The sequence below is a fragment of the Jaculus jaculus genome, chromosome 1, assembly GCF_020740685.1.
Source record: "Jaculus jaculus isolate mJacJac1 chromosome 1, mJacJac1.mat.Y.cur, whole genome shotgun sequence".
Taxonomy (NCBI): domain Eukaryota; kingdom Metazoa; phylum Chordata; class Mammalia; order Rodentia; family Dipodidae; genus Jaculus; species Jaculus jaculus.
This window is the reverse complement of record NC_059102.1, coordinates 337,494,325-337,508,469: the sequence shown is the minus strand read 5'-3', so window position 1 is coordinate 337,508,469 and position 14,145 is coordinate 337,494,325. Positions and strand designations below refer to the sequence as shown.

At 39.6% G+C, this 14,145-nt stretch overlaps 1 protein-coding gene across 1 annotated transcript in view; it reads left to right on the top strand.

Annotated features, from left to right (window-relative positions):
* Positions 1-14,145, top strand: part of Ush2a (usherin) — a 755,222-nt gene that overhangs the window by 272,716 nt on the left and 468,361 nt on the right. The window contains exon 21 of the mRNA XM_004672003.2: positions 11,301-11,431. Coding sequence (XP_004672060.2) covers positions 11,301-11,431 — 131 coding nt within the window. The remainder of the gene's footprint in view (positions 1-11,300; positions 11,432-14,145) is intronic.

The following is a 14,145-nucleotide window of genomic DNA, read 5'->3' as shown; positions in this document are numbered from 1 at the left end:
CCTCGAACCGGGGTCCTTAGGCTTCACAGGCAAGCGCTTAACCGCTAAGCCATCTCTCCAGCCCTGATTCTCTTTCTTTTGGTGTGTGTGCATACCACTATAAGAGCTTGTGTGTGTGTGTATGTGTGTGTCTGTGTGTGTGTGTGTGTGTGTGTGTGTGTGTGTGTGTGTGCATAACACAGCACAGGTGTTGATCTTTCCTCTCTTCACCTCCCACTTCACTGTAAGGTGGCTAGGATTGCACATGCTGACTCCGGTCCATCTATCTTAAGAGTTCTGACTCTCATGCTTGCATGGTGAATGCTTGGCACACTGAGTCGCCCCCCAGGGCTCTCTCTATGCATATCTCTATCCCTTACAGCGCCCTATCTTTTACTGTCCTGCTCACATCCAAGCCCGCGGTCATGGCCTCTCTGAGATCCCCTGGTCACTACTCTGCTCTCATTTCTGATTAATGTCTGTAACTTACAGCTCCTGGTTGGACCAAGTCCTGATAGCATTCCATCATCATTTTGGAAGCCTGCTATCCTACTTTAGGCAACTTCCCTGATAATGAGTATTATGCTTTTCCTGTTGATCTTTCTTTATGGAAAAAAAAGTATCTTTTGTTAAAAAGGAAGTGACTGAAAGAATGCCCAAGTTATGGCCTAGTGCCTCATTTTCTTAAATTTACATTATTTCAATATTTTAACATGTTTTTATTCCTACAAAACTGATTATTATGCATTGCTGATTTTGAATCTCATAAAACTTCACTAACTTTCTCAACTTGCAGATCATCCTATGTTTATAAAGAAAATAAAGTTAGATGCTATTATGAAAGGTTAAATGCAACCCATGTCTGATATTGAATGATATACTAAGTTGGTTAAGGGTTTTGGTGAGAACTATGCAGTTAAAGTATACATATAAAATATGTAGGCATGCTTTTAAGCAAGAGAGATTCAAGATTTGCCTCGTGAGATATTTGAATACAAATATTATTAAATAAATTAACTAAACATGACATGAATCTTAAGAAAAGATATATATATATATATATATATATATACATATATATATTCTTAGTGCTACATATATGCATATAAATTATATATATGTATCATATATATGTGATTATATATGTATCATATATATATATATATAGAGAGAGAGAGAGAGAGAGAGAGAGAGAAGTACCTCTCACTAATACTACTTGTCACTATTATACAGATTCTATCAAAACATTAAAAATAAAAACTGGGTTGGAGTTATGGCTTAGTGGTTAACACACTTGCTTGCAAAGCCAAAGGACCCAGGTTTAATTCCCCAGGACCCATGTAAGGCATATCAATAAGGAAGAGCATGGAACTAAAGTTCATTTGCAGTGGCTAGAGACCTTGGAATGCCCATTCTCTCTCTTTCTCTCTTTCTGCTTGCCTTTATCCCACCCTATCTGTCTCTCTTAAAATAAATAAATATTTTTAATAGAAAATATAGTAGAAACTAAGAAATGAGCATAAATTAATAACTATCAGTTTCTACTAATATTATCTCATAAAATTCAAGGTAACTTACTGAAAATATGAAACTATAGAAAATTCTACAAGCTGGTTTTGAGGAAAAAATATAATATATATAATTGTTGATTCAATATACTCAAAATAATTCATAAAATAGTTACTTCTACCTACAATTTTGATATAGAATAATAAAAATAACTTTTCTTCCTATGCTAACAAAAATTACAAGACTAAATGTCTATTTTTCTGAAGCTCTGAAAACGAAGCAATGACAAAATCTAGGAAGAACAAATTTTAGGAAGAATAAGGACTTTGGAGTAAGTCAGAAAGCTTGTGGTCCTAACCCAGTCAGGAATATGAGGAATGTGTTAGACAAGAGAAAATCAGTATCAAGAAGAAATCATTTGTGCATTGTAAGATGAAATGAGATCAGAAAAGTTTCAAAGGCCACAATAGAAGTTTATTGCTTAAATTTTACCCTCCTCCATATTTGGGTTTTACCTAGAATGTATGTTAGAAAAAGAGCTAGACATAGATTCTATGAATTCTGGCTGTGACTAGAGTCTGAAATTATACAGGTATTAACTAAATGTACTTACAATCCTATAATGCTACCTCCTTCAATCTGAAATGTGCGTATGAAAAGTGAGTAAGTGGCATCTCTAGAGGCTGCGGGTTGGGCCACGGGGGGGGGGGGGGGGGGGGGGGGCGCTAGCTCCAGAGAAAGCCGAGCTTCAGCTCAGCATGGCCAGCAGAGGCTTACGTGCTGAGGACTGGGTTTCTATGAAAAGCAGAAAAGAAGAGCAGTCACTATGAACATTTTTGAAGAGTCAGAGGTAAAGGTAAATACGATTCAGGAGATCATGACATGGAATATTTCGAGGAAAAAAAAATGACAGCTCTAAAAAGTAACAAAAGAGAAGTTCTCAAGGTGAAGAGTGTAAGAATGCAAGGGGAGACTCTTGGATTGGTTTAATAGAATAAGCAATTACAAAATATTAATAATTTTGATCACATAATAGAAATCCCTAAACAAAAGTTCAAAAGTAAACAAGTCTGCACCCTGTGAGGTCTCCAGGGGCCCTCTATGAGTGTGAGGAGGATACAGAAGCAGAGTTGGACAAAGCTTCCCATTCTATCCTGAATAACTTGACAGTTCAAGAAGCTTGAAGGCTTTCTAAAGATTGAACATTGAGTCACATACTGGGTTCTCACAGTCAAGCTGCTGACAACAAATGATTTTTAAAAGTTAGCTTAAAAGCAGCTAGAGTAAAAACAGACCTACCAAGGATTAAAAAAAAAAAAAAATGAGTGTGACAGTTCTTCAGAGATAGTGGAGGCCAAAAGACAAAAAAATATTAGTTTCTATGGCATACATAATCTGGCAGTACAAAGAATACAGAAAATAATTTTTAGACCGAAGAAAATAATATAAGATAGATAGAGCCTTAGATTTGAAGAAAGAATATTAAAGAAATTTCAAGCAAGAAATTGAGAAATGCATCAGTGAAGAGAATATGTTATTTGCACACGGGAGGTGTGTGAGCACGTGTGAGTGCAGGCACAAGTGCGTAGCTGTGGAGGCCAGAAGTGGACCAGGATCACCCCCACTCTCTACCTGAAGCAGGGCCTCTCAACTGCACCCGCAGCTCATTGACTTATTCCAGGCTTGTCCTGATTTCAGCCTCTCCCGCAGTAATTGTAATTCTAAATAACTATTGAAAGCCAGAAAGATAAAGATGTTGTGCAATTTGTAGCATAGCTTGGGATAACAGTATTAAAAATAGTGCAAATGATGAGAGGAAGGTAAATGGAAATACATCACTGTGTCTTACATGTGAAATAGTGCTGTGTGTTTTTGTAGAATATGATAAGCTAAGAATGGTCTGGTAATCCTGAGAACACCTACATTTAAAGGTTTAGATCTAGAGATGAGAAAGGTAAGAAAGTGGCATATTAAAATAACCTTACTAGTCAAAGACAAGGCAAGACAAACTCAAAGAACACATGAAAGAAAAAAAGGAAAAGAAATCAAACACGTACTGAGATGATAAACTTACACTTGTGGTTGTTTAAACTAAACATAAATGCACAAAAGCAGCTGTCAAGAAGAAGAGGTCCCAGACAGATGGACAGGTAAGGACTCAAGTGTGTTTTGTCCCAGCCGCATCCCTGGTGTCTTAAATCTTGGGGCTTTGTTTTCTATTGAATGTCCCCTCTCCAAATTTGTGTCATTTCTGATTTGATGCATCTCTTTTGTTTCTTTTCAATGCCGTTTAACTTATCAATTTCCTATTTGCTGTCTTCCTTGACTCTAACAGACCTTGGGTCCTCAAAGGTTTTCTTGCCCGACAGCAATACCTTCCATGAAGCTCCCTTCTGAGCCTCTGCTCCCAAATTCCCCAGGAGCAGTTTTCCGCCAGGAAGAGTGAGCTCTGTTCTCAGCATTGTCAGCAGAGAAGCACTGACTCAGGCTGCCCTCTGACTACACCACGAGCCCTTGCAGTCCTTTCTCTTTTTCTGCAACTACTGCTCATTCCAGTATGAACTCTAGAGCAAAATCTACTAATTTAGGCTAATTTTCCCCTCAACGTATTGAAGTGAAAATTTAGCATCCTCTCCTAGAGACATAGGCTTGGTTCGCATGATCCTGTTGACTCTACTGGATCCTAATTTCTACAAGAATTGTAGAATGATTAAAATTAGCCTTCCATTTTATCTTATGAGACATCAAACAACCTGAACTAACATTTTAAAGGTGTAAAAATATCATGAATATGTTGAACAAAATATTGGACATTAATTACATTGCATGGTAGGTAGAGAAGTACTTTCTGATTAACATAAATTCCACCTTGAGACTAAAGAGTGAATTACAGACCAGCCTGGGCTAGAGTAAGACCCTACCTCAAAAAAAACAAAACAAACAAACAAACAAACAAAAAGCCAGGCATGTTGGCACATGCCTTTAATCCCAGCACTCAGGAGGCAGAGGTAGGAGGATTACCATGAGTTCGAGGCCACCCTGAGACTACATAGTGAATTCCAGGTCAGCCTGAACTTGAGTGAGACCCTACCTTGGAAAAATAAATAAATAAATACAAAATAAAAATAAAAATAAATAAATAAACATAAAAATAAATTCCAGTAGAAAACTATCTTAAGATTTTGAATTTTCTTTTTTTTTTTTCTGATAGAATACTGAAAAGCAAAAGTACCTTGCTGAACTTTGGTTTTGTGATTTTTAGAAAGGTGGGCCAAGAATGTATGTCAATTTTATGCAATTATGCAATTTTGTGTTCCTCTAAACTAGAATAGTAGCTACATAAAGTACATTTCCTTCAATATTTATGTATTTCTATCTGTGTGGTATGTGCAGAGGCCTTAAGACAACCTCGGGTATCACTCCTCTGGAGCATCACCAACTTTTTTCTTGGGACAGTTTCTCTCGTTGACCGTGTGCTCTCTTAGATTAGATGGGCTGGCCAGTGAGCTAGAGCATCTGTACTTCTGCCTCCCCAGTGCTTAGATTACCAGTGTACTTCTGCCTCCCCAGTGCTTAGATTACCAGTATGCAACACCATCCCTGACATGTTTATGTGAGTCCCAGGGATTAAACCCAGGTCCTTACTTGTGCAAAGCAAACACTTTATGAAATGAGTTATCTCTCAAGTCCCAGTTCCTTAAACATTTCTGGAATTAATGCATAAATATAGACATATAGAAATGCTCTATTACTTTTCTCATGGCTGGAAACAAATACTGATCATGAGAATATGTCCTGTCTGTCCTGCTTCAGAAATCAAAATCTACATTTTAGTAAGTGAGAAATATCTAATTTTCACTTTTCTGTCTATTTTACTCAGTGTAGCTACTGAGCATAAACTCTCAAAGTATTTGGGGCTTTACCAGTCAGAGGTTCACAAGTGTCCCTAACTTTGGGTCCAAGAGGAAAGCACATGTGTAAGGGAGAAAGGAACCCAGGGAAAGTTAAGCTAAGCCACCCAGCTACATTAAGACCTTCTTCTGTCACAGAAATAAATGCATGTCTGCTTTTATTCCTTTGTCAACATAACTCACATTACTAAGCCCAACCCAGTACATGGAGATCTGTAACTAAATAACCTTCTTATGGGCAAATGGAGCGTTTAAAACTCAATGATTATGCATTTAACCATATTATTGAAAATCTAAGTATTTTTATTAATTATAAACATTCATCAAATGTTTTGCATGTTAGTATTTAAACACATGCATTTGTGAGTTCATTGAATGTAAAGAATGGTTATATGATGGAAACATTTGGCTTGTGATAGAATTCCCCTATATCTAAAAGAAGAGTTACATAATTGGGATGACTAGGTTGTAACAAATTCATGGACTTTCAGTTTCTTCCTAGAGTCAGTGAGAATAAAAGGCATTTGTTTTTTAAAATATTTTATTTATTTTTTTGAGATATATATATATAGAGAGAGAGAGAGAGAGAGAAGAGGCACGCCAGGGCCTCCAGCCATTGCAATTGAACTCCAGATGGATGTGTCACCTTGTGCATCTGATTTACATGGGTCCTGGGGAGTCAAACCTAGGTTCGTTGGCTTTGCAGGCAAGTGCCTTAACTGCTAAGCCATGTCTCCAGCCCTCATTTGTTGTTTTTCATGAAGGTAATACTAGCAAAGGTAATACTAGCTAGACTGTGTTATTTAAAAAAATAGAGAGATATTATAGAAAATATCAATTCTGGGCTGGAGAGATGGCTTAGTGATTACGTGCGTGCCTGGGAAGCCTAAGGACCCCGGTTTGAGGCTCAATTCCCCAGGATCCACATTAGCCAGATGCACAAGGGACACACACATACATCTGGAGTTCGTTTTCAGTGGCTAGAAGCCCTGGCACACCCAATCTCTCCCTCTCTCTCTCTCTCTCTCTCTCTCTCTCTCTCTCTCTATCTCTTTCACTCTTGATCTCTCTCATATAAATAAATAAATAAACAAAAAAATTTAAAAAGAAAATATTAATTCTAGTTACCATCTCTTCTAATAAGTTTTCCCCTCTTGCAAAAATAAACGTACCTTGACCTGTCTTTAGCTTTTGGATTCACTGGAATAAAGTACATATCACTATGATAAAAGGCTGGAAAATAAGTGCTGCAGTTTATAAAACACAGGAATTCACATGTTCTTGGAAAAGCATAAGCATATCATTGTATGTGTAATTGTTAAACTATTCTCAAATATCTTAGCTAAAAATTCCTGGAATTTCTTGACTCTTTTTTCATAGTATATCCAGAGTGAACAATTATTGATATTTTCCCTTACCAAGTCCTTGCTTCTGCTCTCCCCACTGCTGTCATAACTTCCCATACATTAGTGTAGAGTTTGGCTGCCTTCAAGTCCTGAATTATAGCTATTTTTATGTAGAAACCTAGAGCTGCTTAAACTAAAAGCAATAATTTTCAGTGCAGTATAGACAACCAAATGTAAAATAATAAAAAAAAAAGCATGGCCAAAGATTACTGTGTATGCTGTTTCAGGAACTCTTCTTGAAATTCATATTACTTGAGCTACAGGCGTTCTACTCTTTGGACAAATGTTAAAGTTATCATTATCAGTCTCCATACTTTTCTTCAATTCTAATATTTTTAGAAATAATGGAAGTGCTTTGCATGCAGGCCTTCATTTCATAATGTATCTTATTTGAATTTGAGTATTCTGTTTATTTTTCTTTTTTAAATTTCTAGTTTATTTTTATTTATTTGTTTTTTCTGCTACTAATGTTGCCCTTCATTCCATAATTGGTTAAACAAAGATGTCCCTGTATCAGTTCATGTCTTTATGATTCTGCTCTGAGGACCTGCTCCTGTATCTTTGTTGTTACTTGTTCACTCTCGGTTAAGATCCATATCACCTTATTTCTGAAGCAGAGTGTTCTTGTTTGCTCCTCTGTGGCTAAATTATCTATATTTGCCCGACATTCCACCATTATTATGGTTTCTGCAATCCTATTCTTGTCCACCACCCAATTTTAATACCTTCCTTTCATTTATTGCCCTAATTACTTTTCTTATCACTGTGCTCAAATACTTGACAAAACTTGCTGAAGGGAGGAAGAGTTGATTCTGGCTGGGGTCCCAGGGTTCAGTGCAGTGTGTCTGGAAGCTATGGTGGTGGGTTCAGTGCAGTGTGTCTGGAAGCTATGGTGGTGGGTTCAGTGCAGTGTGTCTGGAAGCTATGGCGGTGGGTTCAGTGCAGTGTGTCTGGAAGCTATGGTGGTGGGTTCAGTGCGGTGTGTCTGGAAGCTATGGCGGTGGGTTCAGTGCGGTGTGTCTGGAAGCTATGGTGGTGGGTTCAGTACGGTGTGTCTGGAAGCTATGGTGGTGGGTTCAGTGCGGTGTGTCTGGAAGCTATGGTGGTGGGTTCAGTGCAGTGTGTCTGGAAGCTATGGCGGTGGGTTCAGTGCAGTGTGTCTGGAAGCTATGGTGGTGGGTTCAGTGCGGTGTGTCTGGAAGCTATGGTGGTGGGTTCAGTGCGGTGTGTCTGGAAGCTATGGCGGTGGGTTCAGTGCGGTGTGTCTGGAAGCTATGGTGGTGGGTTCAGTGCGGTGTGTCTGGAAGCTATGGTGGTGGGTTCAGTACGGTGTGTCTGGAAGCTATGGTGGTGGGTTCAGTGCGGTGTGTCTGGAAGCTATGGTGGTGGGTTCAGTGCAGTGTGTCTGGAAGCTATGGTGGTGGGTTCAGTGCAGTGTGTCTGGAAGCTATGGTGGTGGGTTCAGTGCGGTGTGTCTGGAAGCTATGGTGGTGGGTTCAGTGCGGTGTGTCTGGAAGCTATGGCGGTGGGTTCAGTGCGGTGTGTCTGGAAGCTATGGTGGTGGGTTCAGTGCGGTGTGTCTGGAAGCTATGGTGGTGGGTTCAGTGCGGTGTGTCTGGAAGCTATGGTGGTGGGTTCAGTGCGGTGTGTCTGGAAGCTATGGTGGTGGGTTCAGTACGGTGTGTCTGGAAGCTATGGTGGTGGGTTCAGTGCGGTGTGTCTGGAAGCTATGGTGGTGGGTTCAGTGCGGTGTGTCTGGAAGCTATGGTGGTGGGTTCAGTGCAGTGTGTCTGGAAGCTATGGTGGTGGGTTCAGTGCAGTGTGTCTGGAAGCTATGGTGGTGGCCCGGCTCTTCTCTGCTGTGGCAGCAGCATGACGCTCCTGCTCGCACGGCAGCAGACTGGGAAGCAGAGAGAAGCAGACTTAGCCAGAAGCAGGCTCAAGCTGTAACCCTCAAGGTCGGCCTCAAGTGAGCCACTTCCCTCAGGTCATGTAACTACCATTTCTCAAAGGTTCTGTGATGTCCCAAAATATCTTCATCCACTGGAGACCAAGTGTTCAATATATGAACCTTTGGAGGCATTTCTTATTATTTATTTATTTATTTGAGAGCGACAGACACAGAGAGAAAGACAGATAGAGGGAGAGAGAGAGAATGGGCGCGCCAGGGCTTCCAGCCTCTGCAAACGAACTCCAGACGCGTGCGCCCCCTTGTGCATCTGGCTAACGTGGGACCTGGGGAACCGAGCCTCGAACCGGGGTCCTTAGGCTTCACAGGCAAGCGCTTAACCACTAAGCCATCTCTCCAGCCCCTGGAGGCATTTCTCATTCAACCTATACTGGTTACCTGTAAGATAATTTCATACGGATGGTTTGGTCTTTTCTATCCACTAATTAGAGGTGATGAGAGCATAAACCTAGCAGCAGTGTCCAGGAGGATTTACCCAATTAAAAAACATCTATTAGGAAAAAACAATCTTTTTAGTGGAGTGAAAGAAATGGCAGGAAGAACCATACCTGTCCTAACAGCAAGAATCTGAAATATAAGAAGGCTTGAGTAATAGAATGTGAGCGTGTGGGTTGATTAATGCATCAAATGATGAGGACAGTATGTCTAATTTTCAGACCTTTATGGAAATACACAAGCTATGAGGAGAAGGACAAATCAAGGTGCTTCTTTGAAGAATCGGATGCCCAAACCCTAACTTCATCATAATCTCTGCAAATCTCCTTCATGTCTAAATCAAATTATGTCTTGCATGTATCTCTGCATCACTTATCACATGGTTTTATAGATTTTTTTAAAATCTCTTTTTGTCTAAACTTGAACTTAATGTCATTCGCTGGCTTGTTAGTGGCACATCTTTACAGTGTAGCAAAGAACTCAAAGAGTCAATGTTCCCTACATGCATATTGAAATATTCCATGATTTCCAAACTATAAAAATGACCCCTAATGATATAGTTTTGAACCTAATGCACACAAATTGACTTTTGCATTCCTACTTTCAATTTTATACTAAAACTTCTCTATTAGTTCTAGTGTAATTAACTCTTAACTTTTTCCCTCTCATCTATGATATCAAAGTATTTACTAAATCTGTCTAGACAGTGTGTACTGAGAGAGGAGATGAAGCAGACAGAACTCTTGAAATAACTGCAGCCCTCACCCTAAGCTCAGTTTACTCCTCTATAGAGGTTCGTTGGTTATTAATTTGGCCTGAGAGTTACTTTTTCATTTATTTGTAATCCTGGCCTCCACACACATGCTCATCCACACACATATAAGCATAAACACACCACACATACATGCACATGCCAAAAAAGGAAAAATGTTAATGGAAATCAGAATTAATTCATTATCTAATATTGTACAGCTGAGCTTTTATGAATATTTCATTTAGTTGAGTGTGTGTGTGTGTGCATGTACAGGTGCAAGCTCATGCTCATGTCTGCACAGGTACGCAGGTACATATGCACATGTGTGTGGAGACAATTAGTATCTTCCTCGGTTCTCTCCTCCTTAGTTTTTGAGACAGGATTTATTCTCTCACTGAATCTAGAGCTTACCTATTTGGCCAATGAGATAACCAGAAAGGCCTAGAACAAGTGCCACCTCCCCAACTCTAGAATGACAGGACATACCACTACACCTGACTTTTACATGGGTTCCAGAGATTTGGTCTCAGGTCTTCATGCTTGTGAGAAAAACACTCACTGAGTCATTTATTTTCCCAGTTCTCTTAATTTTCCCACCCACTATTATTTGATTGTTAAGGCTCTGTTTCCAGTGAATTAGAAACTCTTTGAGAATAGATGTTAAATGCAGTCAGTTGCCAGTTTCACTCAAGTGAAGAGCCTTATCTATAAAGGAAGGGTCTTAGTGTATGTTCTGCATGTGGGATGCCCAGTGGACTGGAGGTATGGTCTTCCAGGGCAGTGAGGAGGCATTTACAGGACTACTTCAAGTAGCCCTCATTGGCAATGAGTTTCCTGTGCAGTGTTGTTATGAGGACAATAGGTCAGTGGAGACCCTGAAATTCTGAAGATGACAAGCCATTTGTTTACAGGATGCTATTTGAAACTATTAGCTCCATTGTACTATTTCATGGCCAGCCTTTTCACTTTCAGTATTTAAACAAAGTCTCCTTTATTTCTTGCACTTGTATGTATTTTTATATCTCTCAGAAAATGTTTTCACATTGATACTCTTGAGAATCCAGTTCGGTGTCGACAAGATGTCTTTTCTGGTTGATGAGTTTTGCATACATTTATTCTTCATTATATATTGATTAGCAGGAGTACATTTAAGTTTCCAAGTATTTATAATGGGATATATTTAAACCCAAATGGCTGGGACTATCCCAGTACATCAGTGTGTTTAATTTCCTGGATGTATTCACTACATCATAAATAATAATGATAGTAAATGTACCTTTATCAGGAAGAATCAACAAAACCCAGCACCAACTCACTGACTGTGCTTGTCTCACCAGGCATTAAAGCCAGCTTCCGAACAAGGGTGCCTGAAGGTTTGATTATCTTCGCCACTTCCCCTGGTAACCAGGAAGAATATTTTGTATTGCACTTAAAAGATGGACGTCCTTATTTTCTTTTTGATGCCCAGGTAAATTATTAATAATGACAGTTGATATTTTTGAGAGGTTAGTAGATGCTAGGTACTGAGGTAAGTGTTTATGTTTTCCTGGTAAATCCTCATCAAAAATATAAGTACTATCATGATTTACACTTTACCAATGAGCAATACAAACGGGATGTGCCTTTCCCACTGTCAACTTTTCATATCTGACTTTCAAACCAATCTACTGTAAGATGCTATGTACTTAATAGCTAGTATGCTACCCTATGATAAAGGTCAAAAAAATTCATGTTATAGGTCATTTATAATCCCAGTACTTGAGAGACTGAGGCTGGAGAATTGCCATGAGTTTGAAGCCAGCCAAGGGTACCTAGTGGTTATCATGAATGACAGACTAAACTAAAGAGAGAGAGAGGGAGAGGGAGAGAGAGAGAGGGAGAGGAAGAGAGAGAGAGAGAGGAAGGAAGGAAGGAAGGAAGGAAGGAAGGAAGGAAGGAAGGAAGGAAGGAAGAAAGAAAGGAAGAAAGGAAGAAAGAAAGAAAGAAAGAAAGAAAGAAAGAAAGAAAGAAAGAAAGAAAGAAAGAAAGGAAGAAAGAAAGAAAGAAAGAAATAGAGAAAGACAGAGACCCTACCTCAAATGTGGATAAACAAACAACACATTTAGGAAAGTTTGAAATAATCAGTTTTTATATTCCTTGAGTGAAAAATCATGTCCTGTATACTTTCTTGCTTTCTACCCTCTTTTTCTTCTTTTCCTATTTTCTTATCTGTTTTGCAACAAATATTTGGGTGGATCTGAGGTAACAGTGAGTTGCATGTTTCATATTACAGTATATTTAAAGTTAAATATAACTGGAGAGCCATCTGGAAAGTTTTTTTTTATATTCAATCGATTTAAAATGTTTATGAATTTATATAAGTAATTTTTTTAAAGCAAAGGAGCCCTTCTCAGCTATGGGTGGACATAGCTTGGGTGTTAAGAGTGCCAGACACTCAATGCTCACTGTAACTCCCCAAAGCCAATATCTCTCAAGTGTTTTGTCTCCTGGTCATGTAGAAGACAGAAGCATTCAAAGAAGGGATGCTAGTGGGGTTGATGAAGAGAGTGAGGACAGAGCTCCCAGTAGGTAAGCGGGCATTCAAACGAAACAATGGCCACTGAGCACTCAGCTATACTTGCTCCAAGAGGCTCTGACCCAGCTTGGGAGATAAGCTGGGAAAATTAGGCATTGGAAAGGTACACATTGTGATTGCTCTGTATAAGTGTATCCAGGGGTCTCTGATTGGCATACAAGTGACATCACGTAGGCTCCAGGGGACTTCTCCAAAGTTCTAAGGAAGTCAGGATGTGGGCAGTGCTCCAAGATTGAAAGGAAGTGGTAGAGAAAGCAATGGGCAGACACTGATATTTAGCCAGTATTCTGTGAGTCAGTGACATATGTCTGGGCAGATTGATGTTTATCTCTCCTGGGAGGCCTGTGACCCTGACTAAACTGCCTGAAATGTGAGGTTACAGACTCCTAACCTCTATAAATTTACCTAGACTGGCTAGCCAGCAAGCCCTGAGGACTTGCCTGTCTTCTCTTCCCCAGTGCTGAGATTTCAGGCACATGCACCACATATGTAGCTTCAGTGTGAGTGATGAAGAGCTGAACTCGGGTCCTCATGCTTGCACAATAAACAGTTAACCAACTGAACCCTTCCCTTAGCCCATAGGTGACAGTGAAGCCCAAAGCTGAGGGGTAAGAAACACAGAAATGAGAAATGAAACAAATGTCACTCCCAGAACCTCACTGCGGGTGTTCTTCAAAGATTGAGTATTAAATGCACATGAAAAAAATCACACTTTATTTTTTAATATTTTGCTTATTTATTTATTTATTTGAGAGAGTATGTAAGAAAGAGAAAGAAGCAGAAATAGAGAGGCAGAGGGAGAAAGAAAGAGAGCAAATGGACATGCCAGTGCCTCTAGCCACTGCAAACAAACTTCAGATGCATGAACCACCTTCTGCATCTGGCTTACATGGGTACTGGGGAATCAAACCTGGGTCCTTAGGCTTCACAGGAAAGTGCCTTAACTTCAAAACTATCTGTCCATCCCACTCCTCATTAAATGTGTGAGATATGGAGAGTTAGAAAATGATGTCATGAAGTCTGAAAGATTGTCGTCATGTCTTCTGACATAAGTTTATTCTTTCTAAAGGATGCAATGCTATCATGCTGAAGGATAAGAGACTTTGTGACTCACTCTACTAAACCGCACTGTGGCTATGATCCTAACAAAGGCTGTGCGGAGCCTCTCTGGGCTTCATCTTCTCCTTTATAATCAAATATGCAGGCCAGCACACAAAAGAATGACACAGTCTCGGGACAGGCTCACAAGACAATGCCCATTATTTCTGCCCCAAACACATCCCGCTCACACAATTGCCTCTGAAATTTTTTTCTGTCATTCACTTCCCCAGCTACCTGGAACCAACCTGTACCATGAGGCCCTAACTGTATAATTAATTGGTCAAATACTAATAAAGTTGTTACAACCAAAAGTTAGGAGCTAAGAGAGGTAGAGAGTGTCTAATGATATGGGGTAAGTAAATTTTGATGTAGGATAATAATCTCTCTCCACACAAGGCAAAAAAAATGCATATGTTTTCAGCACACTGACAACTCATTTACTCTTTAGAAAGTAAGGCATTGAGGGAGCAGGATCACCTAAGGCTATATTTGAGAAAATGTAGTCA